The 13,271-nt window shown below is 54.4% G+C and overlaps 1 protein-coding gene across 2 annotated transcripts in view; it reads left to right on the top strand.

The window, feature by feature from the left end:
* The window catches only part of PTPRS (protein tyrosine phosphatase receptor type S), a 136,457-nt gene that overhangs the window by 68,268 nt on the left and 54,918 nt on the right, over positions 1-13,271 (top strand). For both annotated transcript variants that reach the window (XM_073017078.1, XM_037994384.2), the window contains exons 4-5: positions 16-157; positions 8,647-8,835. In XM_073017078.1, the coding sequence (XP_072873179.1) occupies positions 16-157; positions 8,647-8,835 (331 nt within the window). The remainder of the gene's footprint in view (positions 1-15; positions 158-8,646; positions 8,836-13,271) is intronic.

The raw sequence follows: 13,271 nt of genomic DNA, 5'->3' as shown, positions 1-13,271 counted from the left end.
CCCTGCCCACGGCAGACGATTGAGTTTGATGAGAGTGCGGGGGCAGTGCTGAGGATCCAGCCTCTGAGGACACCGCGGGATGAAAACGTGTACGAGTGTGTGGCCCAGAACTCGGTTGGGGAGATTACAGTCCATGCCAAGCTCACTGTCCTCCGAGGTATTGGGCTCCCCAGGGTGGGCGGAGGATGAACCGGGCCCTGGGCTTTGGGGACAAGCACCAAAGGAATACATGAAAGTTGGCCGGGCGCGGTGGCTCAAGCCTGTAATCCCAGCACTTTGGGAGGCCGAGACGGGCGGATCACGAGGTCAGGAGATCAAGACCATCCTGGCTAACCCGGTGAAACCCTGTCTCTACTAAAAAATACAAAAATCTAGCCGGGCGAGGTGGCGGGCGCCTGTAGTCCCAGCTACTCGGGAGGCTGAGGCAGGAGAATGGCGTGAACCCGGGAGGTGGAGCTTGCAGTGAGCTGAGATCCGGCCACTGCACTCCAGCCTGGGCGACAGAGCGAAACTCCGCCTCAAAAAAAAAAAAAAAAAAAAGGAATACATGAAAGTGAGCCCAAACTTTCCTACTTTGGTTTTTTTGGGAGGACCTTGATCTCCCTTCTTGAACCAGTAACACTCTCAGGGCCCAGAGCCTACCGGTGGGGATTTATTGTGCCTTTGCAAGAAAGGAAGGAATTGAGAGACTAGAATCATCCTAATTTATAATCTTCATCATGTGCTTCTGATGACAAGAGGCTGATCCAACTCAGATGGGTTCAAGTGAGAAAGATAATTGATGTGCAGAGTTAAAATTCCATGGAGTGGCTGGCTTCAGGTTCAGCTGGATCCAGGGACTCATTGAATTTTCTGAGTTCACTCTCTGCCTCTTGGCTTTGTTTCCTTCTGTATTGATGTTATCCTTAGTGTGACTTCCCCCACCCCCAGTGAACTTGGATCCCATGCCCCTCCCAGAACTAATCACTGTGGCTCAGGAGGAACAAGCACTCTGATTGGCTGGACTCCTCCCTGGAGCCAAGAGTGAGTGTCATTTCGCCAAAGGAATAAGGATAAACAGGATTGGGCATGGCGGCTCACACCTGCAATCCCAGCACTTTGGGAGGCTGAGGTGGGAGGATCACATGTGAGACCAGACTGGGCAACATAGTGAGACCCCATCTCTATAAAAAATAAAGGATGAACAGATGCTAGGTAGGCAAAAACAGCTGCCCCACTTCCCCAGACATTCACACGGGCCTGCGGGGCTGCTTGCTGGCCTTGTTCAGGTGCAATTCCTTTTTTTTTTTTTTTGAGACAGTCTTGCTTTGTTGCCCTGGCTGGAGTGCAGTGGCACCATCTCAGCTCACTGCAACCTCCACCCCCCAGGTACAAGTAATTCTCCTGCCTCAGCCTCCCGAGTAGCTGGGATTACACGCACCTGCCACCACACCTGGCTAATTTTTGTATTTTTAGTAGAGACGGGGTTCACCGTGTTGGCCAGGCTGGTCTCAAACTCCTGACCTCATGTGATCCACCCACCTCGGCCTCCCAAAATGCTGAGATGATAGGCGTGAGTCACTGCATGCAGCCTAAGTGCATTTCTGGAACAAGTCGCAAGGAGTTTATAGGGGGCTGTCTGAATAATGCTATTTTATAATGAAGAAGCAATTTTGTGAACAGACTCTTGTTCAGCATCATTTCAAACAGCCCCCTACAAACCCCTTGCCCAACCATTCTGTGCTGCCTTCTCCGTTGCAATTTGGTTTTAGCACTGGGCCCAGCCTGTGGAGCTCAAGTCCTGGCTGCCACTTGGTTGCTGTGTGACCTAGGGCAAGTTAATGAACCTCTCTGAGCTGCAGTTTTTTCATCTCTAAAGTCAGGCCGGGTGCAGGGGCTCACGCCTGTAATCCCAACACTTTGGGAGACTGAGGCAGGTGAATCACCTGAGGTCAGGAGTTCAAGACCAGCCTGGCTAACATGGTAAAACCCCATCTCTACTAAAAATACAAAAATTAGCCAGGCAAGGCGACGTGCACCTGTAGTCCCAGCTATTCAGGAGGCTGAGGCAGGAGAATCGCTTGAATCCAAGAGGCGGAGGTTGTAGTGAGCTGAGATCACACCATTGCACCCCAACCTGGGCGACAAGAGCGAAACTCTGTCTCAAAATGAATGAATGAATGAATAAAAATAAAATGGCTGGGCACAATGGCTCATGCCTGTAATCCCAGCACTTTGGGAGGCCAAGGTGGGTCGTGAGGTCAGGAGTTCAAGACCAGCCTGGCCAAGATGGTGAAACCCTGTCTGTACTAAAAATACAAAAATTAGCTGAACGTGATGGTGGGCACCTGTAATCCCAGCTTCTCAGGAAGCTGAGGCAGGGGAATCGTTTGAACCCGGGAGGTGGAGGTTGCAGCGAGCCGAGTTGGCGCTGCTGCACTCCAGTCTGGGTGACCAGGGCAAGACTCCGTCTCGGGGAAAAAAGAAAAAAAAAAACAAAAAAAAAACGGTTAATAATGGTTCTCACCACAAGGGGTAATTCTGTGAACCAGAGGAGTGAGTGAGACGGGGAGAGAGATTAGCACAATGCCATATTTGGTCAATTGTACTTCCCCGTTACTACGTTCACCACTATTAAGATTCTGGTTTAGTAAGATGCTTGTTACCAACTCTTCTGCAGCTCTCAAGTGGGTGGGCTATACCTGTCACCCGCAGAGACATCCCAACCATGAATATGAGCCACTGCCAGCCGTTAGCTTGGAGGTGACCCCTGCATGTCGCTTCCCAAGATGAGGCTATTCCAGTGTCCTCCAGGGCAGCCCAGCTATGACCAGCTTAGAGCCCTGGGAAGGGGGTATCACAGCTGCCCTAGGGGTACTTGATTTCAGACTCTGGTCCCATGAAACTGAGACTGGCATCACAGGCGACTGACCTGTGGAGTCATACAGGCTCCCTCCCTCAGAAAGGCCCTGTGCTTTGGCCTGTAATCCCAGCACTTTCGGAGGCCGAGGCAAGTAGACAACTTGAGGTCAGGAGTTTGAGACCAGCCTGGCCAACATGGGGAAACCCCAGATCTACTAAAAATACAAAAATTAGCCAGGCATGGTGATGTGCACCTGTCATTCTAGCTCCCGGATTCTTGGGAGGCTGAGGTAGGAGGATTGCTTGAACCCGGGAGGCGGAGGCTGCAGTGAGCTGAGATTGCGCCACTGCACTTCTGCCTGGGTGACAGAGGGAGACTCCATCTCAAAAGAAAAAAAAGAAAGGCCCCGTGCTTTTTAAAGCTCTGCTGTTGGCCATGTGCCATGGCTCACACCGGTAATCCCAGCACTTTGGGAGGCCAAAGCAAGAGGATCACTTGAGCCCAGGAGCTGGAGACTAGCCTGGGCAACGTAGAGACCCCATACCCCACTGTCCGAGTCTCTACAAAAAAAAATGTAAAACTTAGCCAGGTGTAGTGGTGCCTGCCTGAAGTCCCAGGTGCTTAGGAGGCTGAGGCAGGAGGATCCCCTGAGCCCCGGAGTTCAAGGCTACAGTGGGCTATGATCATGCCACTGCACCCTAGTCTGGGTGACAAAGCAAGACCCTGTCTCTAAAATGGGGGCGGGGGGAGGGGAAAGAAAAGATAAAACCTCTGCTGTTGCGGTCTGGAAAGTCTTAATACTTTTCTAACAAGAGACCCCCTCATTTCATTTGTCTGAGTCCTGGAGCCCGTCCCGCCGGAGGATGGAGGGAGGAGCAGGGGTGGAGTCAGCCCGCTGTGGCCCGCCCTGTTCCTCCCAGCAGATATTTTTGCCCTGACCTTTCCCGGGCACAGACGGAACAGCCTCCTCTTTTCCCGTGCCAGCCTCCACGCTGAGCACTCAGGGTGTTCAAAGGACAAGCTGTGAAGCCATCAACTGCCTGGTCCCCGGGAGTCTGGGAAAAATGCCCCCTGCATCCATCCACACTCTTTTTTTTTTTTTTTTTTTTTTTTTGGACACGGAGTTTTGCTCTTGTTGCCCAGGCTGGATTGCAATGGTGTGATTTTGGCTCACTGCAGCCTCCACCTCCTGGGTTCAAGCGATTCTCCTGTCTCAGCCTCCTGAGTAGCTGGGACTACAGGCACCCACCAGCACGCCCGGCTTATTTTTGTATTTTTAGTATACAGGGTTTCGCCGTGTTGATCAGACTGGTCTCAAACTCCTGACCTCAAGTGATCCACCTCCTTGGCCTCCCAAAGTGCTGGAATTACAGGCGTGAGCCACTGCTCCCAGCCCTCACTTTTTCTCTCTGCTCTCCAGCTGCCTGGAACGGCCTGCTTGGGCTGGGAGCTCATCCTTCCTGCTGGGGCCCAGGGCCTCGGATACCCTGTCCCCGCCCCACCCACCTTGCCACCAGCCCTGAGCTCCAGGCACCCCGGGCCAGTCACTGGCAGTTGGCGGGGGACCATCTGGACTGCCAGGGCCACTCCCTGCCTCCCTCCTCCTCTGCCATCTGATTGTGGACCCCGCGCACGCCTCCCGCACTGTTGTTTTAATTAAACTCCGAGGAACTGGGCACAGTGTGGTTCTCGATGTACGTTTTCGTTTAATTAGGTGCTCTCGGTAGCATCAGGCAGCCGAGGCCTCCCCCTGCACCCTGGCTGGCTGCTGCCCACACATGCTCACGGGGAGCCCCGCGGGGCCACATGCACACGGGAAGTGCTCACGTGTGAACACGTGTGGGCGCAGGGCAAGCTTGAGCATGTACAAGCGTGAGCACACATACCCACGTATGAATGAAATACAGGGTTCTCGTCCTCATCAAAGCCACCCTCGTAGGCACACGGGCATGCACACACACACACGGGAATGCCCACAGACCCAGCTGTGGGCACCAAGACCAACCGAGGCCCAGTCATTTTGGCCCTAATCTCTGATGATGTCATCAGTAGCCAATCAGAGCCAGTTTCAAGGTCGTCCGGGTCCCTGGCCCAGGAAGGACGGACAAGAGGCCTGAACCACCTCAGACAGCATCCAGCCACGCCCCCTTCAGGGCCCCGATGGGTCCAGACCCGGTTGGGTGGAGGACTTTTGCAGCCCATCCCGCTCAGCTGCTTCTGAGGTCAGCCAGGCCCGGGTTCAAATCCTTGCTACATGCTGGCTGTATGACCTGGAACAAGTGTGCGTCTGCCTGGGCCTCCGTTTCCCTCTCTATGAAAAAGGCTTGGAGGAGATCGCAGGTTCTGTTGCCTGCACCGTGCCTGGGATGCTGTTAGTGCTCAGGGCTTTCCACTGAGGCTTTTTCCCATCAAGCAGTGGCCCCTAGGCTGGAACTGCTGCCGTCTTGTTACACTGCGGAGGCGGGGATTGATTCTGGCTTCACCTCCCTGGATCCTGCCCACCTCTCCCTTGCCCCATCTTGGCCTCCTGCCCTCCTGCTGCTTGCCTGGGGCTCAGTTTCCTCCCAAGATGGTGGCTTCCTGCCCACCTCTGTCCACAGCCACCCAGCCCTGTGCCCCATGTCCCATCTGGGCCTTTGTAAGCAAATACATGTGTATTCTTTTAAGCAAACAGCAACATTGTCTATACCAGGAAGCAGCACACTTTTTCTCCAGAGCACCAGAAAGTAAATATTTTTGGTTCTACAGGCTGGACGGTCTCTGTCACAGCAACAACCCAAAACTCTGCCATTGTGGTGGCAAAGCTGAGAAATGAATGGGTGTGGCTGTGTGCCAATGAAACTTTATTTATTTATTTATTTATTTATTTATTTATTTATTTATTTGAGACGGGGTCTTGCTCTATCACCCAGGCTGGAGTGCAGTGGCACAATCTCGGCTCGCTGCAAACTCCACCTCCCGGGTTCACACCATTCTCCTGCCTCAGCCTCCCAAGTAGCTGGGACTACAGGTGCCCACCACAACGCCCGGCTAATTTTTTTGTAGTTTTAGTAGAGATGGGGTTTCACCGTGTTAGCCAGGATGGTCTCGATCTCCTGACCTTGTGATGCACCCGCCTCGGCCTCCCAAGGTGCTGGGATTACAGGCGTGAGCCACTGCGCCCAACCAATAAAACTTTATTAACAAAAACAGCCACAGGGCCACATTTGGCCCTGAAGCCATCATTTGCGGCCCTTTACCCCCTCCCACTCCAGCATTCCTACCAGATGCAGATGAGCTGCCTATTTCTTGCACTGCGATTGGTCACTTTTTGTCACTTGTCCTTTGGAATGGAGTTGGGTGGGGTGGGGGGAGCGGTTATGAGTCTGCTCTACATGGCTGTTTCCTAATTTTTTTTTTTTTTTTTTTTTTTTTTGAGACAGAGCCTTGCTCTGTCACCCAGGCTGGAGTACAGTGGCGTGATCTCGGCTCACTGCAACCTCCACCTCCTGGGTTTAAGTAATTCTTCTGCCTCAGCCTCTCGAGTAGCTGGGATTACAGGTGCCTGCCACCATGCCTGGCTAATTTCTGTATTTTTAGTAGAGACGGGGTTTCACCATTTTGGCCAGGCTGGTCTCGAACTCCTTACCTCAGGTGATTCTCCTGCCTCGGCCTCCCACAGTGCTGGGATTACAGGTGTGAGCCCCTGCGGCCGGCCCATCTTGGTTTGTAGAGCACCCTGGATGCAAGGCAGACTGTCACTCAGCCGGCTCAGCTCATCACTTCAGCCCAGAGGCACGTTCCCACCAGTCAGGGAGCTCTGGGACCAGGAGATCCCAGGGAGCTGAGTTTCTCCTCCTTGTCCCCCGACCCCATCACCACCAGTCTCCATTTACCATGGAGGGGAGCTAGAACCTCGCCACCCAAGAGGGATACCGAGCGCTGGAGATCTGGGGCCACTCACCGTGCTGGAGGATTGAGTGCTCAACCAGGATTGAGTTGTTTGTTCATTGATTGAGCTCCTACTGTATGCCCGGTTCTGCGCTGGGTGCTAGGGACGCAGATGCACCATTTCAGAGTTCCCTGCTGCAGAGAGGACCGTGGGGAGTGTAGGGGCATTTAGAGCAAGGTTGTTGGAGCTAGTCCCAGGTGGTGTTCCAATGAGTAGACAGATGCGGGAACGGGGATTCCAGGCCAAGGGAACAGAACAGGTGACCCGAGGGAGGGGGCTTGATGACTTTGAGAGCTGTGGAGGCCAGCGTGACTGGGCCAGAGAGAAAAAGAGAAGGGAAGGTGGCAGGGGCCAGCAGCAGACAAGCAGCCGGGGCTCCTTCTGAGGGTGGTGGGACCACAGAAGGGTGTACAGCGGGGGAGCAGTGTGGTTTATGTTTAGAAAGGCAGACGGGCGTGGTGGCTCACGCCTGTATTCCAGGCACTTTGGGAGGCCAAGGCGGGCGGATCACAAGGTCAGGAGTTCGAGACCAGCCTGGCCAACATGGCAAAACCCCTTCTCTACTAAAAGTACAAAAATTAGCCGGGTGTGGAGTGCATGCCAGTGCCTTCCAGCCTGGCCAACAGAGAGACTCCATCTCAAAAAAAAAAAAAAAGGGTGTCTTCCAGGCCAGGCACAGTGGCTCATACCTGTAAAATACCTGTAATCCCAGTGCTTTGGGAGGCCAAGGTGGGAGGATTCCTTGAGCCCAGGAGTTTGAGACCAATCTGGGCAACATAGTGAGACCCTATCTCTATATTTTATTTATTTTATTTTTATTTTTATTTTTTTTGAGACTGAGTCTCGCTCTGTCGCCCAGGCTAGAGTGCATGGGCGTGATCTCAGCTCACCGCAACCTCCATCTCCCAGGTTCAAGTGATTTTTCTGCCTCAGTCTCCTGAGTAGCTGGGATTACAAGCATGCACCATCACACCTGGCTAATTTTTGTTTTTAATAGAGATGGGGTTTCACCATGTTGACCAGGCTGGTTCTTAAACTCCTAGCCTTAAGCGATCCACCTACCTCGGCCTCCCAAAGTGCTGGGATTACAGGCATGAGCCACCGCACCCAGCTGATATATCTGTCTGTCTGTCTGTCTACCTACAAAATTTTTTTAAAAGATAAAAAGAAAGGCGTCCTCAGGCTGCTGTAAATGAACCCACTCAGCACTGTGAACCCTGGGGCCAGGTTTGTGCTTATACATAGCAGGAGGCAGAGCATCTCTGAGCCCCACCCAGTCCATTCCAGGAGCACCCACCCCCAAGTCGTGACAACTTCAGATATCCCCAGACATTGCCCAGTGTCTCCCAGGGCAGCAGAGTCACCCCTCAGTGAGAAATATTCTAGCCTGCTCAGTTCCCTCACACAAGCCTCCCCCTTGTACAGAAGAGGGACCCAGCCAGGTGCAGTGGCTCATGCCTGTAATCTCAGTGCTTTGGGAGACAGAAGCGGTAGGATTGCTTGGAGCCAGGAGTTTGAGACCAGCCTGGACAATACAGCGAGACCCCCTTTCTACAAAAATTTTAAAAATTAGCCAGGCATGGTGGCATGTGCTTATAGTCCCAGCTATTCAGGAGGCTGAGGCAGGAGGATCACTTGAGCCCAGATCATTGAGACTGCAGTGAGCTATGATTGTGCCACCGCACTTGAGACAGCAAGACCCTGTCTCAAAAAAAAGAGAGGGAACTGGCTGTAAAGGATGGCACCCAGGGCTGAGGTCATGCAGCCAGGCAGGAGCCGGACCCGTGGCCGGGCACTCCCTGAGCCCCAGGCTGGAGGGGTGGCCGTGCAGTGCTCAGAACCATACCCATTTCTCTCCCGTCTCTGCCCTCAGAGGACCAGCTGCCCTCCGGCTTCCCCAACATCGACATGGGCCCGCAGTTGAAGGTGGTGGAGCGGACACGGACAGCCACCATGCTCTGTGCGGCCAGCGGCAACCCTGACCCTGAGATCACCTGGTTCAAGGACTTCCTGCCCGTGGATCCTAGTGCCAGCAATGGACGCATCAAACAGCTGCGATCGGGTGAGTGTGAGTGGCTGACAGGACGTGGGAGCCTCGGAGGGCAGCAGGGGGCGGGGAGCATCTGCAGGCCCCAAGCTGTGGGGACTACTGGAGGACAGACAAGAGACAATGTGCGGCCGTGGCAGGCATTGGCACTGGAGGGGTGGAGGCAAATGTCTTCAAAGCCGCACACTGAGGATATTAGGGGGCACAGATGGGCATGAGTACTGGGGAGCTATAGACAGTGGTAGGAGAAGAATGCTTCAACACCTGGCCAGTGAAGATATAATGGTGCAGACACGCACAAGGGTGGGGAGTCATATAGGGCCATGGATGGGGGGAGAGCGTCTCCCATACTCAGGCAGTGAGATCACGACTGTCACCCACAGACTGTTGTGGGTGATAGGAAGCCACTGAGGGGGCTGGGCGCAGTGGCTTATGCTTGTAATCCGAGCTCTTTGGGAGGCCAAGGCAGAAGTCTTGCTTGAGGCCAGGAGTTTGAGACCAGCATGGACAATGTAGCAAGACCCTAGTCTCCAAAAAGAAAGCAAGCAAGCCACCAAGAATGGTGGGTATTGGGAGTGCCCAAGCATTGGGAGACAGACAAGGAGAAGTGTCGGTGAGCCATGGAGGGTGAAAAGGGGAGACCAGCTTCAATGGGTACGTAATAGGGAGCTATGGAAGGTGGCAGAGAGAGCGCATCCTCTACACGGAAGCAGTAGGCATGTCCAGTGAGAATACAATGGGACCCAGACAGGCAGGAGTAGCGGAAGCTGTGTAAGGCAATGGTAAGTGTCCAGAGGTGACAGGTAAGGTGATGGGGAGCCATAGAAAACTACAGGGAGAGAGTGTCTTCAAGGCTGAGCAGTAAGAACATCATGGGACAAAGATGAGCAGAGGTGATGGCGGAGCTTCAGGTCTGTAATGGGGCACCGGCAGGCAGTGCAGCCTCTCTGTTCAGGCCCTGGGGGGGCTAGGGAGACCTTGGGACACACAGAGCCTTGGAGATGGGTGGTTCCACCATTGTGTCTCCACAAAGCACCCACGTGGCCCATCTGCGGGTCCATCTGTCTGGGGGACTGTGTCTGCGTGTGTGTCGTCCCCCGGCTTCACGACATGTCCACGTGTGCATGTCTGGGCTCCCCGTGCCGGCCTGGCCTGCCTCCCGCGTGTGGGCACAGGTGTGCAGGCCTCGCCGCTGTCATACATGGGCCTCCCTTCCCCCACCTGGAGAGGTGGAGCAAAGTGTCTGCCTGCATCTCGGCCACACGTGCACCCACGTTACAGTCACTCCCGTGCCTGTGCACACAGGGCGGTGACCCGCGCACGTGCCTCTCAGCCTGCACCTCCCTAGTGCTCGTGCGTGGGGACACACGTGGTGGAGCTGTGTCTCCCTACATTGGGAGAGCACACGTGTGGCTGCACATGCGTGTGTGTCTGTGTCATGGATTTACTGTTTTCAGTTGTGCCGGGCTTGACGCCCTGCCTTCATTCAGGTCACTGTTGAGATCACCGTGCACCTTCACACACACACTTCTTTTTGCTTTCTCTCTCCCCTTCCTCCGAGGACCCCGCCACAGAGCACCCCCCTCGCAGCAGTCCCTCCCCGAATCATCCCCAGTGCCCCGCACTCACTGCCCATCCTTGCCCCCCACCAAAGAGCCCACCTACCCATTCTCCGCTTTCTGCTCCTCCTCCTCAGTGAAAACCAAGCCCCCAAAAAGTTCAGACATGGAGCCCAGAATCTCTTCCCTGGAGAGACTCAGACCTCACACTGGGGGGACAAATTGCCTCCCCTCTCCCAGCCCGGCTGAGGATGTTTGCAGCTCCGAGGCCTCTGCAAGCAGGGGAGCGGTGGCCTCAGTTTCCCCATAAAACATGCCTATTTCCTTGTGTTCTGGTGACCTCTGCAGGATCGAATGTCTAACGCCTGCTAGGTGCTTAGTGAACATAAACCACTTTAGGAACCGTAAGAAATGTTATTACTATTATTATTATTATTATTCTGAGCGTCCTCTCCTCCCCCGCCCTCCCCTCCTCGATGAGGACACAGGATTCTTCGTAACCACCTGTTAACTTCCTGTTCTCTTTTCTTATCCTCCTGTTGTAAACTTTCAGAAACGTTTGGTAAGTCTGATTTCATCACCACGTCAACAACTAACGCCCCATCCCCTTTGTGCCCCTTCTGCCCCCTTCTCCTCACCAAACTAACAGCCACCGTGATGGTAACTGTGACCCACTCTGCCTGGTATGTTATACTAACGCCCTCTCCCTCCTCCCCAACGAGCCCCTCAGCCCTCCCCAGCTGGGCACTAGTGTGCAGCGGAGAAAAAAACCCAAAGGAAAAGAGGAAAAGAGACAAGTCCACAAGGGGCCAGGCAGACCTCAGAGTGGAGGCTGAGGGGGGTTCAGAGGCATCCTCGGGCTTACGGAACTTCGTCCTCCCCCACTTTCTTCTTGGCCTTAGCCCTGCTGGAAAAGGATTTAATTACAGAAGTTTGGGGGCTGGAGCTGGGCGTGGGGTGGAGGTTTTTCCAGCGTAGCTGCTACTAGGCACTCCTCATCCCCTTTTCTCAGCATTCAGCCTGAATCCCCTGAAATCAGTTGTGGGACTAATTCATACTAAAGTGAGAGTGACTGATGTTAGTCTATGATATCAGTGCTTTCATCTCTCTCCGGGTGGGAAGTGGAACACCTTTTAATGTCTAAGAGATACATTGTTTCCGCTTGATAGAATAGCCCTGAGTGATTTGGCCAACTTGAAAAGACTTCTTTTTTTTGAGACAGTCTCAATCTGTCACCCAGGCTGGAGTACAATGGCACCATCTCAGCTCACTAAAGTCTCCGCCTCCTCGGTTCAGGTGATTCTCCTGCCTCAGTCTCCTGAGTAGCAGGGATTACAGGCACCCACCACCACACCCGGCTAATTTTTGGATTTTTAGTAGAGACCGGGTTTTACCATGTTGGCCAGGCTGGTCTCAAACTCCTGACCTCAGGTGATCCACCTGCCTCAGCTTCCCAAAGTGCCAGGATTACAGGCGTGAGCCACTGGGCCGGCTTGAAAGGACTTTCTGTAACCCTGGCTTCCACCATCGTCATCCCAATGTCCTAGCAAAGGCCAGCCTGGATTTCCGCTGACTCGGATTCCAGTTCTCCAGGGTGTAACTTTAGGTGAATTCCCATTTGCTCCCCGGTCAAGGGTGCAGAGTGGCCTCACGAGGATACCTCGAAAGATAATACAGGGACCCCGAAAAGTTCAGGCCAGAAGCTCCTCAGCCCAGGAGGCCGGAGAGCTAGGCTCAGTGCCCACCCCCGCCTCATGATGCCACCTCAGAGATTCCCCTCTGAGCCTCAGTTGGCCCATCTGTAAAATGGGTTGGGGCCATGCAGAATGAGCTGTTTTTTCACGTGTCTGGCCCCTCCTGGCAGATCCAGGTCTCAGGATCTTCTTGGCCCCAGCCAGCCGAGTTATCAGGTTATCGGCCATCGGCAGCAGAGAGAAGGGAACCTAAAACTTCTCCCTGGATCATGAGCAGAGGGGTAACATTCCAGCCCTGAGCCACCTTTTCCTGCTTTGCAGTTAACCGTCCCTGCCCCCAAGGCCCAGATAAACAGGTCTTTCCTCTTTTCCTCTTGGTAAGAAGGCTGCAGGCCTCTCCCCGTCCCTCCTACTTGGCCTGTCTGTGACACCCTTCCTTGGCTGTATTAATGCCTGGCCCTGGGGCACTAACCCCACCCACCTCCCTGTCTCTAACAAGATAATTCCTGTTGCTCCTTGTCCCTTCCTAGTCTGGACTTGAAAACAGTCCCTTGCTGGGCTCACTAAGAAGGAAAGAAGGAAGGCGGGGGTCATGAACCTCCCTCCCTTGGCCCAGAGGGAAGGCCACCAAAGGCCCAGGCTGACAGACCTCCCCTGGGCATACAGATGCCCCTCAGCCCGTCCAGAGAGTCTTCTAGACTCCATCCCTCTACCCCCAGAGATTCCCGCCTCCTACAGGAAGCCCTCCTGCTTTGACAAGCCCTCAGACCTCACCCTGCTCTTAGGAGGCCTCTTCCAGCTTCCTCAGCAAAGCCTGCAGGGTCCATATGCCCAGGGTTGGCTCGATCTCCTCCCCGGGGCAGAGTGCAGAGGCCTGGCTTATGGCCCCGGCCCAGCTTCCCTGGGGCCCCCTGGCCCCCCACGACCGCCTTGTGACATTCACCTGGTTCTCTCTGCTTCCCTTACAGAAAGCACTCCGATTCGAGGTAAGAGGCTCGTCACTCACCCAGCCACTCACGCTCTCTCTCGCTGCCCACTCAGCCCCTCAGGCTCCACAGGGGCCGTCCCCAGGCCCGCTTCCATGCGTGTCCACCCTGCCACCACCCTCGTTCCACCCGGTGTTAGTCTGGTCTCTGCGTCTGTGTCTGTGTCTGTGGCCGGGGGGGCTGAATGTGGCCGAGGTGACCCCTCAGGTCAC

Source organism: Chlorocebus sabaeus, chromosome 6 (assembly GCF_047675955.1).
Source record: "Chlorocebus sabaeus isolate Y175 chromosome 6, mChlSab1.0.hap1, whole genome shotgun sequence".
NCBI classification, from domain to species: Eukaryota; Metazoa; Chordata; class Mammalia; order Primates; family Cercopithecidae; genus Chlorocebus; species Chlorocebus sabaeus.
The sequence above is the reverse complement of the archived record's forward strand: the minus strand, read 5'-3'. Positions and strand labels throughout refer to the sequence as shown.